This window comes from Loa loa (genome assembly GCF_000183805.2).
Source record: "Loa loa unplaced genomic scaffold supercont3.12, whole genome shotgun sequence".
In the NCBI taxonomy this organism is placed as follows: Eukaryota; Metazoa; Nematoda; class Chromadorea; order Rhabditida; family Onchocercidae; genus Loa; species Loa loa.
Window position 1 is genome coordinate 392,497 of NW_018108192.1, and position 14,982 is coordinate 407,478.

At 35.7% G+C, this 14,982-nt stretch overlaps 4 protein-coding genes across 4 annotated transcripts; 1 reads left to right on the forward strand and 3 right to left on the reverse strand.

The window, feature by feature from the left end:
* Positions 1 to 10: 10 nt before the first annotated feature.
* Positions 11 to 691, reverse strand: LOAG_00088 (josephin-2; the record flags this gene model as incomplete). The annotated part of the gene is made up of 1 exon (XM_003135629.2): positions 11 to 691. Exon 1 carries the CDS (start codon positions 566 to 568, stop codon positions 11 to 13), a length of 558 nt encoding a protein of 185 aa, XP_003135677.1. The 5' UTR covers positions 569 to 691.
* A 518-nt stretch (positions 692 to 1,209) lies between these two features.
* Positions 1,210 to 2,965, reverse strand: LOAG_00089 (28S ribosomal protein S33). Its single transcript, XM_003135630.2, has 4 exons — positions 2,889 to 2,965; positions 2,414 to 2,610; positions 1,927 to 2,028; positions 1,210 to 1,714 (listed from the first exon to the last, which is right to left on the reverse strand). The coding sequence occupies exons 1-4, from the start codon at positions 2,950 to 2,952 to the stop codon at positions 1,628 to 1,630; spliced, it is 450 nt and encodes a 149-aa protein (XP_003135678.1). The 5' UTR covers positions 2,953 to 2,965; the 3' UTR covers positions 1,210 to 1,627.
* A 798-nt stretch (positions 2,966 to 3,763) lies between these two features.
* LOAG_00090 (hypothetical protein) lies at positions 3,764 to 6,804 on the forward strand. Its single transcript, XM_003135631.2, has 10 exons — positions 3,764 to 3,933; positions 4,170 to 4,284; positions 4,366 to 4,562; positions 4,633 to 4,766; positions 5,122 to 5,299; positions 5,499 to 5,606; positions 5,672 to 5,864; positions 5,922 to 6,076; positions 6,226 to 6,282; positions 6,530 to 6,804. The coding sequence occupies exons 1-10, from the start codon at positions 3,916 to 3,918 to the stop codon at positions 6,719 to 6,721; spliced, it is 1,347 nt and encodes a 448-aa protein (XP_003135679.1). The 5' UTR covers positions 3,764 to 3,915; the 3' UTR covers positions 6,722 to 6,804.
* A 1,270-nt stretch (positions 6,805 to 8,074) lies between these two features.
* Positions 8,075 to 14,679, reverse strand: LOAG_00091 (hypothetical protein; the record flags this gene model as incomplete). Its single annotated transcript, XM_003135632.2, has 16 exons — positions 8,075 to 8,282; positions 8,703 to 8,839; positions 8,978 to 9,105; positions 9,347 to 9,482; positions 9,721 to 9,880; positions 10,190 to 10,372; positions 10,477 to 10,632; positions 10,996 to 11,320; positions 11,443 to 11,709; positions 12,194 to 12,430; positions 12,892 to 13,043; positions 13,239 to 13,497; positions 13,629 to 13,769; positions 13,892 to 14,018; positions 14,121 to 14,292; positions 14,591 to 14,679. The coding sequence occupies 16 exons, from the start codon at positions 14,677 to 14,679 to the stop codon at positions 8,075 to 8,077; spliced, it is 2,877 nt and encodes a 958-aa protein (XP_003135680.2).
* Between the last annotated feature and the right edge of the window lie 303 nt (positions 14,680 to 14,982).

Below are 14,982 nucleotides of genomic sequence, written 5' to 3' on the forward strand. Positions count from 1 at the left end.
TTTATAGAAGTCAAACCAAACACTTATTATTCAATAAATAACTGTTAGCATTTTGAGGTTCAACAACAACCATCAATTGAGCTCCCTTTGCTAATAGTGAATCCGAAAATGCAACAAAGTCATTAATTGGCACTGGTTCGTCCAATTTTGAATCGAAATTGAAAAATCCGGCCACACCTATTTGCCGCACAGTGAACCAGTGATGTCCTGTCCAGAACGGTATAAAGCCACGTGATGTGATATTGAATATGAAACCGAAAATCTTCGAAAAATCCAAACAGGCAGTGGAACGCCTCGAATCAAACCAGTTTAACAGTAGATTTCTTGTTTCCAATGCCGCGATCAGCACGTTAATATCGTAATTGCCAAAACCAAACATTGAACGGTGTCGATTGAACCAGCGCGATCTATGTAAATTCTCCGCGATACAATCCAAATCAACCTTTTTAAATTCATTTCTCTGCAACAAAGTATTCAGCGTATGCATCAAACAGAGCTGCATTTGTTGTTTCTCGTGATATAATTGTCCTGTGGGGACTACACTTCCAGACGATTCATCAATACTCATCTATAAGAAATCATCACTTTTTGGTGGTGTCACAAATTATGAACGCTTAACGACCTTCGAAGTTATATTTCTTATAAGGATCAACGGATGAAACAAGTTCGTATCACTAAAAGTCACATTACTACAATTGACCTTAGAATGAAGCAATATAAACGACAATAGCCCATTACCGAAACCTAGACCATACATAATAATTGAGGAAGCATTGCACATTATGAGGACTACGATATCTTTACTCGAAATATTAGGATGTTGCGAATCACCACTATTTCAAATAAGGATGCATGGCCAACTGTACTATAGTGCGGATTTCAATAATACCGACAGCAGGACAACACGTAATAGTACTAAAATTTTATTTCAGACCAATACCAAGAAATGGCTCTTAGGAATAAATTACATCATTCTCCTCAATTATCTTACTTTTCCGTTATTTCCTGTCGTACTTCATTTCTTTTTAAAACGAATTGCTAATCATCCCATGCACAAATTCTTTTTATTCATCCAAAAGATGTCGACAGCAGAGATTCGCCTTTAAATTAAATGTTTGGACCAATTTCATTTCTTCCACGCAGACGAGCAATTTAGTGACATTAAATTCTAGAGCATTAGATTCCTTAGATAATTATACAAAGGGTATTTCGCCGTTTTTCATTTCCTACTGCTATTTCGCCGTCTTTCATTTCCTACTGCCTATTTCCCTTTTTTGATTTATTTATAATGCGAATGCAGTGGCACGACAAAATTATCAAATAAAACTGAATTGGTAAACACAGATGCATTTTCCGAAAAAAAAACATAATAATAGAGACTAAGAAATCACTTACTATTACGACATGCACTAAAAGACAAAAGTTTTTCCTTGACATGTATAGTTCCTAAAGTGTAGAAAACTGAAGAAATGTCAGCATAGTGGTTTGAAGTGATCCTAAAATTTAAATAAATTTTCAGTTTTTATGCACTCAGCTTCATTGCCTTTATATGAATAGTAGGTGCACTGATGCGGTGTATTTGAAATCACACGATCGTGAATCTAAATTTTCTTGGTCTTCATCATATTTATTTCTTCTCGCTCCTGAGTTGGGCCCTTTTACCCTGTCCAATTGGTGGATAAAGCATTTTCCCGCGTGCTAACTTAAGTCGATTCTGAAATATGTAAGAAGCTGCACTTTCTCAAATCATTGTAAGCTTTACCGAATGATGATGAAGAAGTCATAAAATCTGACATTATAACAAAAATAAAAATTTTCCTTTTTGTTTTATGACAGGGAAAACGAACTTTGAGCACTATTAGTGTTTTTGCCAAATTCAAATCCAGTGCAGTTCAAAATCTCACAAAGTAATATTGTAATATTTACCTGCACTTCTCTCCATTCAACATGTTCATCAAAATAAAGACCATGGAATCGCAACATTTTTGTCAGATAGTGGAACATTGGTTGATTAGGATAATAATCAATCTAAAATTATAAGATTTCTTTCTGTCCCACTTTTATTCAGCTTCATTTATAAGTTTCGGGACTTACTACATTCAAGGACATCCTGGTTTTTAGAGGTTCTGCTTTTTTTTAATAAGCATCAGTACTAGTGATCCGATTTAATGTTGCAAACCACATTGGAAAAAAAGTCGCAGCTTCAAAACCCACTACGAAACTTGGTAGCTTATACTCAGTTATTCTTAAATAGTAATCATTATCGATGACTAGGACTAAGGCCTGATGTAAGCGACTAAAACAACGAAAAATATTGAGCTGTTGATAATGGTACCATACTGACTTTCACTAAAGTGTAAACAAAAACATTTTAACAAGAAGTACTAAACATTAATTAGGTGAAAGAACTAACTGTTTTGAATGACTGTTGCTCCAACGGCTCTTCCGACATAATCCTTACAACTTTGAGGTTTTTGGATGCGGTTGTTCGTTGTGGTTCAGTGAAAATACGTCTCGATAAATCATGCATATGCCTCCCATACTCTGTTTTACAATTGATTCCACGCGCAGCTAAATTGATACGTGATAGCATCGTTTTCACCGCAGCCCCTACAAAATTGCATATGCCGTATGTACGTTTTCTTCGTAAATTTCACAGATTCTTCATTGATTACTTTTTCATTTTCTTGTAGTACGAGAATGCAGTGTTTTCTGAATTTATTGTTACACAACATATACAACCGCTATCGTCTAAGAAATGCTTCTCATAGTCACTCTCATTAGGAACTTAAACTATCTATTTGAAATGAAACATCAAACTGATAAAGCATTTCATTACAGTGAAAGGATTCATAAAACACACAAACAGCCAACTCTGTAAAAGTTACCGGTTTTTGATAAGCGTAACGCATGATTCGTGCGTGTCGCCAATGTTTTTGTTCTCATTGCCATTGTTCCTGAAATTATATATAGCGATTGAACTTTCGCATATGTTTTTAAGCAGCAACGTAGTTTTAATGAGTTGTTGGCCAGTTAATTAATTAATTATTCCATTTCCTACTGATTCATGTCTCTTTCTTTGGGAACAAATGCAAACAGTATGAAATTTCAAGAATATCAACCAGCTCATCCTTCAGCGATGCTATACACCAGCAACAGTGTGAAACGACGGACACGAAAGATCCAACCGACACGAAAGATCCACAAAATACTCTTCTGTTCATTACTTTTTAAAATGCTTATCAAAGACATGAGTATTATTTTCATATTTGCAGCTACTAATATCGCTATATATCGTTCAAAACTTTTTCAGTAAAATATTAACTGTGTAAAACAGCATTCCGACATCTATTAGCAATGAATATCAAAAGGAACGATTGGCAAACAAAATTTTGTTTTAATTCGACGACAAAATTGGAGTACGATTCAAATTTTAATTTCTGAATATTTGAAATAATCGATGATATCTGAGACCAGTGGGCAAGTCCTCCCTCTTTTTTCCTGATGATAACATTTACTAGCATTCTTGTCTACCAGCCCACACATTCTGCCTTTTACTTCCCGCGATATCCAATACTTGGCTATGTTATCTCTCCTTCATTTCCGATCTAACCCAACATTTCTAATCACGACGTCTTGCCCTTTGGAGAGAGTTCCCCAACCCTCGAAGCACTCAACATAAGTTACCCACCAGGCAGATCACAATGCTGGAACAATTACTTGTAGGAAGGAAATTTTCATCTCTGGTCCAACCGTAGTGACATATGGAGGCAGAAAAGAGTGTTGTGGTTGTTTGATTAGCCAAGGAATCGCCTACGAATTGAGGGCGGTGGAGTGTTGAAGTTAGGATTGAGAAGGACGTGAAGTAGAAAGTGGAAAGAGACGTGAAATAGTAAGCCTCACATTCTGTATGCTATGGAGGATGAGGCTGAGGTACTATTATTTTTAATTTTTTATGTACAGAATTGGTTTTGAACCAAAAATTTGTTTGAGCTCATTACATTTGTTCTTGTCGCAACGAAATATAGAAGCGTTTCTTCTGTGATGTTTTGCTTTTGGTGCTCTGAGCTTTGAGCACTAGTGTTGAACTAAAAGAGCGAACTGTAAAATCAGAATATTTCATGCTGCATAGAAATTGGGCGATTTCGCCAGGAAATCAGTATTTTCAGTATTTGTTGATAGCGAGCGAAACAAGCGATCCATATGCAACAGTACTGATCAACCCAAAAACGGGTGTTTCTCAATGGTCTTATAGGGGGAATGAACTGCAAGGAGCTGTAACAGGTTGTAAAATTTTCCCTCAAAAAAGAGGAGTAAGAAAACCGAAAAACATTTCAGTATTTGCATGCGAGCAATTATTTTCAGGATCTGTTGAAATGCTTGGCAGCAATCGTATTTTTGTGGCAATCAAAGACCAGCCGTTACTACATCTCCTTTCTATGGATGGCAGTAAATGCCTCCACGTCAAGAATGTACTTCCCAAATCAGTGCGCCACTTATCTGTAACGCCAGATGGTAGCGTACTGTTCGTTGCGATCAACAATCAGATATACGTTTGGATTGTAAGTTGAATGTACATATTTTTAGTCATTTATTTCAACTGCTACTACTCTGTCTCATACAAAGTTACAGATTGGTACAGGCGAACTTATTGCTATAATTAATGGTCATTATCGATCAATATCTAGTCTTCTGCTCAATTCTGACGGTTCACTTTTGGTGTCTGGGGCAGAGGATGGCAGCTTATGTGTGTTCGTTGTTGCTGAGTAAGTTTTACTGATGGAAGTTTTTTCTATGCGACTTGGAAAAAGCAAGTGAAGATATTTTTCATAATTTACTTACTTTTCCGTAAACTTTTTTAGGGATCTGCTTCATTATTGTTTATACTTTCAAAATAAATGGTAATTAAATGGAATACCGATGCCTGTTTCTCCCTTCAGGTCATTACTCCCTACTACAAATCGTCCTTCACCTCTTTTAGATGTTATATGGGTAGATATTATATTCGATGTTCTATTGAACAAATAATCGCAAGGCAAAAACAAAAACATGCGGAGTATGAAATCACTGACGTGAATAAAATAGACCAGAGGGTTTTTTTGTTTCATATCATTGTTTCAGGTTGATGTCAGCAAACCCAACTTTAGAACATGCCATCCCATTCCGTCATTGGCGACCGCATTCTTTATCCGTTAGCAATATTGCAATAACACGTCACAGTAATGCTCGTATATTATCTTGTTCCAAGGATCATACCGCTGCATTCCACTCAATTACAGCTGACATCTGCTTGTTAAAGGTAAGTTAGGGTAAAAAGCTGAATTTATATCACCTCCATACAGTTTACATTTCCTTACTCTTGGCATTTTGATTTATTGAACTTTATGATTCACTCGTTTGAAGGTGAATCTGTACGTCTTTGCGTCCCCTGTTGTTTTGTTTTATCAGATGAACCATTCAACAATATGCAACCATTAACTAGTTTGTTTTTACTTTAGATCTCATGTGATATGGCTTTATCATCTTGTGCAATTGATCCTGCTGAATGTCGATTGTTTCTAGGCACCGTCAACGGATCCTTGGTGCAACTAGATCTTTATTGTTTGGTTTGTCTATAAAAGAAATTGATTTAGGAATTACTGACGAAAAGAGATTTATTCTGGTCTTTTAGAACAAAACAGAAGTATCGCTTGTAATCGAAGAAACTGCTGGAAATTTGCCACTATTCAAAGGTCATTCTGCGGAACTGGCATGGTTGGATGTAAATCATGACGGCTCTTTGCTGGCATCCGGTGACGTATCCGGTGTTTATGTGATTTGGGATATTTCGAGTCGGCAGTGTTTGAAAACATCCTCTCTAACGGGTACATTTTACGAAATCTTAACCAGGGCTACACATCATCTACGCATGTTCTTTTAAGGACCCATCTGCAAGTTGAAGTTTAACATGCGATGGAAAGCTACAGAAGGAAGTGGCAAAAAAAAGCAAACACTTCCTATCTCTAATCTCAAACGGCAGAAGGAAAGAAAGTTACCATCGCTTGTATTGTTGCAGGATGGAATATCAAGTGAAAAAGTACTGCCGTTTTCAACTTATTTCGTTAGCTGTAAAAACACTTTAAAAGCCAGAATTTTACTCATGATTTGCTGGTAATAAGCTGCCCTAAATCTAAAATAAAGTCCGATTTCATATCATATAATTTAGTTTTTTTTTTGCCTTTTCAGGACGAATTTTATGCTGCACATCTGGACAGGATCATATCTGATTACGCTAAAGTAGAAGTAAGCATCTAACGTATAATCCTTTTTTACTCTCTGCCATATGTAGAACCTATATGTGATTCTATTAATTGCAGTTTTTGTTTTTCAGTGACTTATATGATTTACTAGAAGTAACATATTTAGAAAAGCAGGTCAAAACTGGAGTATAAAGAAAAATGGCGTCACTCGCTGTAACTATAGTCCAGTAAGGCATCAGGACTACGTTAAGATCAAGGAAGAATTAGATTTTTAAGTAAACTCTCTTCAGATCCAAGTTAATGCTTCCACCGACGATGAACTGCACAGTGAATACATTACTGAAGACCTAAAATCAGCGGAAGGCGTAGAGACCTCAGATTCGAAAATAATAGAATCCTTGAAAGCAAAACTAGCAATGTTGGAAAAAGCTAATCAAGAAATTTATGATTTTGCAGCATCGTTGATCATTGATCGGAGCTGATTCGATCATAAAATGCTCGAAAATAATACTGTTCCTAACCTGTGTGCGTAAGTAAAAGGTAATTAAAAATCCTTGTCTTTGTGAACTAAAACTGTGGACGAATGCAAAGACAAATGCTCATTTTCATAGTGGTAAGCTACTATGAGATAATGTGAAAAATACTTCTGTAAGATGTTGAATATTCTTGAGCTTTTTTTTCCGCACCAGTAATTCTTTATCTTGTATACTTTTCTAACACCTCTTGAGATGCCCAAGAATTTTTTTTTACTTGCTTAGAAGCGTTTGGAAGGAAATACTATTTCAGCGCAAACAGACTTTATATAGTACAATCAAATGTATGTACTGTAGTAACTGGCCTCGTTGTACCACAAAGAGAAAAGGATTATGATACACATCAGTCAGTTAAAAAAAAAAGAAAAAAGATACGATGTACTAACAAATTATGCCTCTGAGAAAATTTTAAACGAAAATAAAACAGTATATATCTTAACAATGAACCGTAAGGAGAGATCCGCAAGACAAACCAAAAGAAAAACATTAAAAAATGAAATGAGCACAGCCCAAGAAAAAACTGAAATAATCACTAGAAGTAGATGGAGATAACCGAATACAAACAGATATCAGCTAAAATATGTTTGCTTACATGAAACGTCATTTCAACAACGCGAAGAAAATGAGTCTCAAGACGAGATAAATGATGAAATAGCAATCCTGTAAGGGTACCAAACTCACCACTTCTAGCAAATTTCGATAAACTTTCTTTTCAAGCAGTACATAGAACTATACCCACATTTCTACGGTATTCCCGATTGTCGTACAACGAACCCCTTATAACAAGACGTCACCGGGGAAAATCTTCATACATAGATGTCCACAAATAGAGCAAAACCTCCTCCTGGAAAAACTAGGCAAAGGATAAGCTGGCCAAATCTAAAATTTGATAGTATTACGCAAAGGGGAGCAAAGTCCCAAGCTAAGGTTAAAAATTAAGGTCTTGGACAGAACCATGAAAAAAAACGGAAGGTGAGTCACAGATATTACCAAGACAATTCTTCGAGTCCCAATATAAATGCACAGTTTTATGAAATTAGTCACGGGATCCAAAACAAAACGAAACAAAGCTTGGCTGCAACAATGACTACAGCAATATTTGCACCGGATAAGATCTCACCGTACATGAATTATAATATTACGATACGTCGGATTTTTTTACCGGAACAATTAATTATTCATTGTAGAAAAAAAGGCGCACCTCACCGAAGCAATGAAAAAAACAAACCAAACCCATAGATATGGAAAAATGAACCACAACAAATGTTTAAATGGATTCCAATATATTTTCAAGAAAACAGCTCAGGAATTTCTTGGAGAACTAGTATTAGTCGACCTTGGGCTGAATTTGCTGTTTGTGAAATGGAAAGCGTCTGAACTGACACTGGGTAAACGTGATGCCGGAGGTGGACTCACCGAATTCGGCGGTATCGTGGAGGTGGAACGCGTAACTGAACTATCAAACAGAGAATGCTCATCCTGAGATGAGTGTGTGATGAATGTATACGGCCTAAAAATCCAGGTATATGGTTATGAAACAAAGATATAATCAACAAATCACTATCACTTTCCTATTTTAATCAAAATGACTATCATTTTGACTATCATGACTATCATCAAATGACTATCATTTTCCCACTCTCATTTTGAATTACCAATTATTTGAACAAAGTATAAAATAAAACAATAGGTGGTTTTTCCAATAAAGGTGAAAAAAATGGTCAAGTGCAGTAGGTCGAACTATTTGCAATCGACAAGCTCCATCATTAACACTTTCTTAATGCATTCTTCTTTATCTGACAACATACACGATTCTATTCGTCCCATCCGAAAAATGCGATTAATCGTATGAAGTATTATCACAGCGGCATAATCATTCATTTAAATATCAAATATACGCACGACAGTAATAAATGTAAGTATTGCTCACATGTAAGTATTGCTTGCACTGTTGAAAATCTCCTGTTCTGCTGTTACATGTGACTTTGGAATGCCACTAATATCACTGAGAACGGGTGGCAAAATAGCACTACTTGCAGGACTACAGCGTGTTGTTTTTACTGAGAGCTAAAAAAGTACCACTTTACATTTCAAAACCTAAAAAGTTGTTTACTTGAAAGCCATAATACGATTTGTCTTAGTTTACTCACAACTCCTCATGCGCTATATTAAATAATTAGTTGATATAAATAAAAAGGAATATACCAAGCCTCGATTATCTCCAGTAGATGGTAACTTCGACGGGTCATCTGCACCATTTCCAAATCGTCCTCGTAGATTCATTAACTCAACGTCTTTTAGACGCAAATCTGCTTCCTTTGCAAGTAGCTGTTCTGTAACATAACTTCCGATAAACAATGGTAATTAATGGTATTTCCGATTGAATGTTCTGCTGAGAACGACTATGGAAAGAAAAATTGAATTGATTTCTGCAGAGTTAGCTATTAATAATTGCATTGGTTAGCAAAACTCACATTGTGATGATATTCACGGTCTTATCAGCTTACATCCTTCACCAACATACACCACGAGAGAATCATACAGCTTAAAAACAAAAATTCACTGAAAACTCACTTTGAAAATCAGCCATCTGCCCTCGCGCTTCATTTAAAGCATAGAATAATTTCTGCTTTAGTCGATTCTCAGCTGATAATGATTTCTCTAGATGAGTGTTCTTCTCACGAATAACTCTAAGCGCCGTGTGCAGCTCCTGAAATACGTTTCACTATGAAATATTAACTCCTGAAATTGTTAAAGCATGAAAAACTAACAATATGATCAATTTTGCTAGTTTAATTTCTCTGAAGTCAGTCTCAATACAACTTTATTTTGCAACGTCAAAATGTTTTCTCTGAAAATAAATCATATATGTGCACAGTAACTTTGACTGCACCGGAAACAAGACTTTGAGGGAGATATTTCCTACGGCTCATCAAGTTGACACAAACTTGCAAATCATTGCTTTCTTTATATTGACGTAACTGTCGCAGCTCCTCTTCATGCTCATTTGCAAGTTCCTCTTTAGCCTTCAATTCACGTCGAACGATTCGCAATTCTTTTTCCAAATCAGCCTTTTTTGTTCTGCATGTTTCACCGCATTCAACAGTTCTACAAATAAAACACAAAACTTTTCACGAAAGAAAACTGTAGAACTGACAGCTCTATTATTCTAGTCTTGAAAAAACTGCTGCTCAGTTTAATTATGGAGAATAGTATAATAACTGAAAACATCAGCCTTTTCACCTTAAGGATGTGAAGACCATATTACATTAAGTAATCCGACTGTCCTAGTAATCAATTTTCTTGACGTTTTGCATAAAATGAGTTATAGAAAATAGCGATGTACTCACAAGCTACATTAGCGAGCTACAGTACATAAGTTATAGTTTACAAGAAAACAAGTTATAGTTTACATACTTGTTTGATTGTGCTGCGGCTAGTGCACGCGCAACAGCGTGCTCTTCCTTAATTTTGCTACGCTTCTCTGCATTTAATTCTTTTTCTAATTCATTTTTTTTCGTTTGTATATCAATTAATTTCTTTTCCAACAACTGCATCGCTGATTTATCTTGTTCGCGTGCCTTCATTATATTTGCAAGTCTGGAAAAGAATCATCGTTTTGTAGCATCTAGCTTCTTTAAAAAAAGGAAATAGAACTTTACTTTAAATTCAAAACCAAGAAAATGCTTCATAAGGAAACTAACTTGTTTTCGCTTTGCTCCTGCTTTAATTTTAACTGCTGTAATTCTCCTTTTAGTTGTTTTTCTCCACTAATATACTGCTGCAGCATGTAACGTAATTCATTTTCTTGTGATCGTGCAGCTCGCAGATCACTGCGCAACATTTCTAGTTCATCAGCACTAAAATATATGTAATTAATCCTATGACACTTCATTCAAAAAAAGAAAAAAAATCATGTTGCATCAACTTGTATTCAAGATGATTATAAGCCTTGTTCATTTGCTCCAAACACAGCTTGGAGAATTTAACAGTTTGGAATATACAAATGCGCACTAGAACTATTGCACATTTGAATTTAAATAAGTTTTCTATATGTGAAATTTCATTTTCAATTCAAAATGAGTGATCTCCATTTTTGTGATGGATTACTGAGATATGACTAAAGCAAACAACAAAAAATCGATGATGTAGTATATATGAGTTCATACTAAATGCTACAAATAAAAATCTAAATTAAAAATAAAAATTATGACGGAACTAACTCATATTCGCTGGCCTTCCCATCAAAAGTAGCAGCATTGCCTGTAGACGAACCACCATTCTCAATGACATTAACACTAGTAATCGATATGTTCTGATAACCCGTACTGCTAACAGAATTGTACATTTGTCTATCCTGTTGTATATTACCAGCCGCCAGATTCAATAAATTATTATTTAACGCACAATTAGCACCCAGTGTTGACGACGATAACGTAGTTCCAGGTGTCAGTGGCGATAAGATGTAGCCAGCATGATTTTGAACATGACGTCCCCGTGAACGTCCACCTTTTGCTCGAGAATAATTTCCCGAACTCGGAATTAACACTAAAATGTAAACGGATTTTCGGAAAGCTCTAGATGCTGTTTTTTCTTCAAGAGAAGCTTTCAGAACCAAATATATTTCAAAAGATTTCGCAATCATTCAATAATAACAGAAAGTGAAATACCTCTACTTTTTTTGGAACTATTTGGATGGCGATGAATAGATCCTAAACGATTAGAACTTGGTGAAGCATCATCTGGCTGAGATGAAGTTTCTTCCTGCTCCATCATTTCATCCTCGCTTTCCATTTCATTTGAACTCAGTGATATATGATCATCTAACGATGATGACGGTGACTCAACAACACCACCTAATATATACAACACTGTGCTCCAAAGTAAATCCCATAACACGCGCCACAAATACATTCTCGGTGTCACCAATAATGATACTGTAAAAATACGAACTCTAAGGATGAAAGAGTTTTCAGAGCGGAATATAAATCGACTTTGATACATTTTTTCAACCTTTGAAGGAAAGCTATGCCATTGGAAGACATAGAACTAATGGTTTCTGTTCAACACATAATTTTCCCAATAACGAATAACCCTTTGAGCCACGGGAGCACTTCTATCACATAAACTAATTATGATTTAGTCTATGCTTGCTCTTCAATTGAAGTTAACTGATAAAGCGAAACGTTTCCGAATTCTTCAGTTAATGAGCAAATTAAGAGATTACGAATGTAAAATTGATCGATTTATTATTAAAAACACAATTATTTGAAAATGACAACTGTTTTGATGTAAATAAAAATTAGTCAAGCAAGTAATTTTGAGAACATTGGCTAACAAGTTTATTCCCTTCGGAAGTTGCCATTTACTTTTCTTGGTAACACAATACAAAAAACTGAAGAAAATTTATTACTAACGAACCGGAACTAGCTGTATCATCATCATCGTTATTTTCTCTTACTACCCTTCCCTTTCGCGTTGATGAAGATCCACTTGAAGGAACAGAAACTTTTTTGGAATTAATGCTAGTATGTTTCCAGCTATTTTGCTTCCAACCCGCTCCACGTGAGTTCTTTCGTTGTGTTACGGTGGCTGATGAAGGTGATGCGCAAATAGCTAGATTTTGTAACGAACCAGGACAAATTTCAGACTCATATTCTGAAAAAAAAAAAATGAATAGATTTACTTCAATTATACCAGACAAAAGATGAAATGTTTCCCGCTTCTAATATAGTAAAGCAAAATATGCAAAAATAGTTGAAAACGCTTTTCAAAACAAGAGATAAAACTGGCTCGATTTTGATTCACTAACAGCTTCAAAAGAGAAGGAATCGATAAATGCACGTACAGAGGTAGTAACAAAAGGGAAAGTAAAAGATAAAATACGAGAACTATATCAAGAACTATGTAGCTTACACCACTACTTATAAACTATCGAATGTTATACTTACGATTTATTCATTATAATACGATCCACAAATTTCAGAAAATAGCCAAATGTGCTATATACAATAGTTTTCCCCTAAAATGCTTTCCAAATGCAATCAACACTGAGCATTAGAGCTTCCTAACAATGATGCAGCACACGCAAATCAGACCAAATGCAAAAAGAAAGCAACCTATCTGCTCCTGGTCCTGTAATACGCTACTATTACAATGCGAATATATTTTCGGCCCTTCATATAATGAAGGTAATGCCTCTATTAGAAGCTTACAATACATTTCGTTGGCAAGTGACACTTCACGTTGGCGTCTTTTTACTCTCCACAATCTGTAAGAAGGGCATTATATCTTTCTGTAATAAATTAACAATAAGGTCGTAACTCTGTGGCCAATTAGTGCAGAAGTAGGAATGATGACACTCCTGTATCTGGCCAACATGCAGTTCAAATACTTGCGTCTCAAAAAATCTGAAATTTGAGACAGTATTTATGTTTCCAAAGCAGGCTACTAAAAAATCTCATACCTAAAATAAGTTTTGAGACCAAATCCAAGCATTATGGCCGGATATCCAATGCAGTGTGCAGCAAAGGGTCGACAGAGATCTGAGGTCAACGAAGAACTGTGTGTAAAAGCTGTCACTAATGAGATACCAAAGCGACCCAAAAAACCACTGACAGGATCAACAAATCGTGCTGGTGGATAGCATTCTTTCGGAGAAACACTTGTGACCATCTCAATGTTGGTTGATAAGTCACGTTCCAACCAATTCGTCAATACACCACCTGAAATTTCATTAGTTTATGCAAATAATTCGACAAAATTTAAACTCAATACAGCAAGAGACACGAACTAATAGGTTCGAATAAGCTATCATAATAAAAGCAAAACAAAATGAAATTTCTGAAAACATTACCAGTAAGAAAATTGAGTGTCGAACCAAGCGTCGAACCTTTTAAGAGCTGCAACGGCGAATCTCCTCGATAACGCCAATTATACTCGAAAAATATTACCGTGATCCATAACAGCAAATGAGCTGAACCAATACCTCGTTCTGCTACAATTATTATTGAGTTCTTAAGGAGTTCGAACCGCTGGATATAAAAATAGGAGGAGATTCAAAAATATTGAGTCTAATAAGAGACAGCATTGAAATTGCATTTCACGAATTTTTTATACCTGTCTGCCAAACTAGAAGAATCCATACATATGTACTTGAAAGGAAGAACAGCAGCTGAACGGGAAGAAATATAAAACAAATAAGATCCGCTGTTACTGTCGCACATACAAAAAATGCAGACAAAGCCTGAAGTTGATAATTTCGAAAAATTTAGTCAAAAATTCAAAATATTTTTGATGCACTTATTTTGGCGGTTATAACGATCATAAAAACAGGTAAGAAACATACAGAATACTGCAATGAGCTAACGAGACCCTGGAATCGAAATGAATCGTAGCAATTGCGCATAAGTAACCAAACTGGATATAATAACTCAAAACGGAACCCGATCAATAAATCAAGCGCAATACAACTCAGCCACAGCAGTACAAATTTCACGTATGCGAATCCACCGAAATGTCTGTAAAGTGTCATGTTAGAAGTGGTGAAGAAGCAGCAGCACACCATCAGCGATGCATATCTCGGGCCAGAGGCAACCTGGAACTACATAATTCTGTGCTTCATTATATATGAAGAAAAAAATGCCCGGTAGCTAGTTGATACGAGTGGATCAACGCACTTGCGACTACTCCCTCTACAAAAATGCATAAAAATTTTAACGGTCAACTTACTGCATCATAGAAACGAAAAATAACCTCCAGAGCACGAACTACCTTGACAGCATGAACTACTATGTAAAAATATTAAAGCTCACTTACCCACAACACATTGTTTCCGCGATACGACCACGTCCCTTTAAATTTCTGCGCAATTTTGGCATATCAATGGTTCGTGTTGTTCTCTTCATCATTTCTGCAGCCGACTAATCTCTCAGGCAGCACTGAAAAGTGTTAATTTCTGTTTTTTTACAAAAAGGAGAAGCGAGGCGTAGGGTAAACATTTTAACGTTATTTCCTTGACCACAGAAGCTTATCAAAGTAAAACACCACCATACAATATAATTAACCTTTTGAATTGTTATGTAAAGAATCATTTTTCTATCCCTACTTTTACTGCACAAACTCGTATTAAAAAATCAGAATAATTTAATATCTACTCTGCGTTAAACCTGTGAAAACAGTGAATAACAAGCATACGTAAAAGTGAGGAA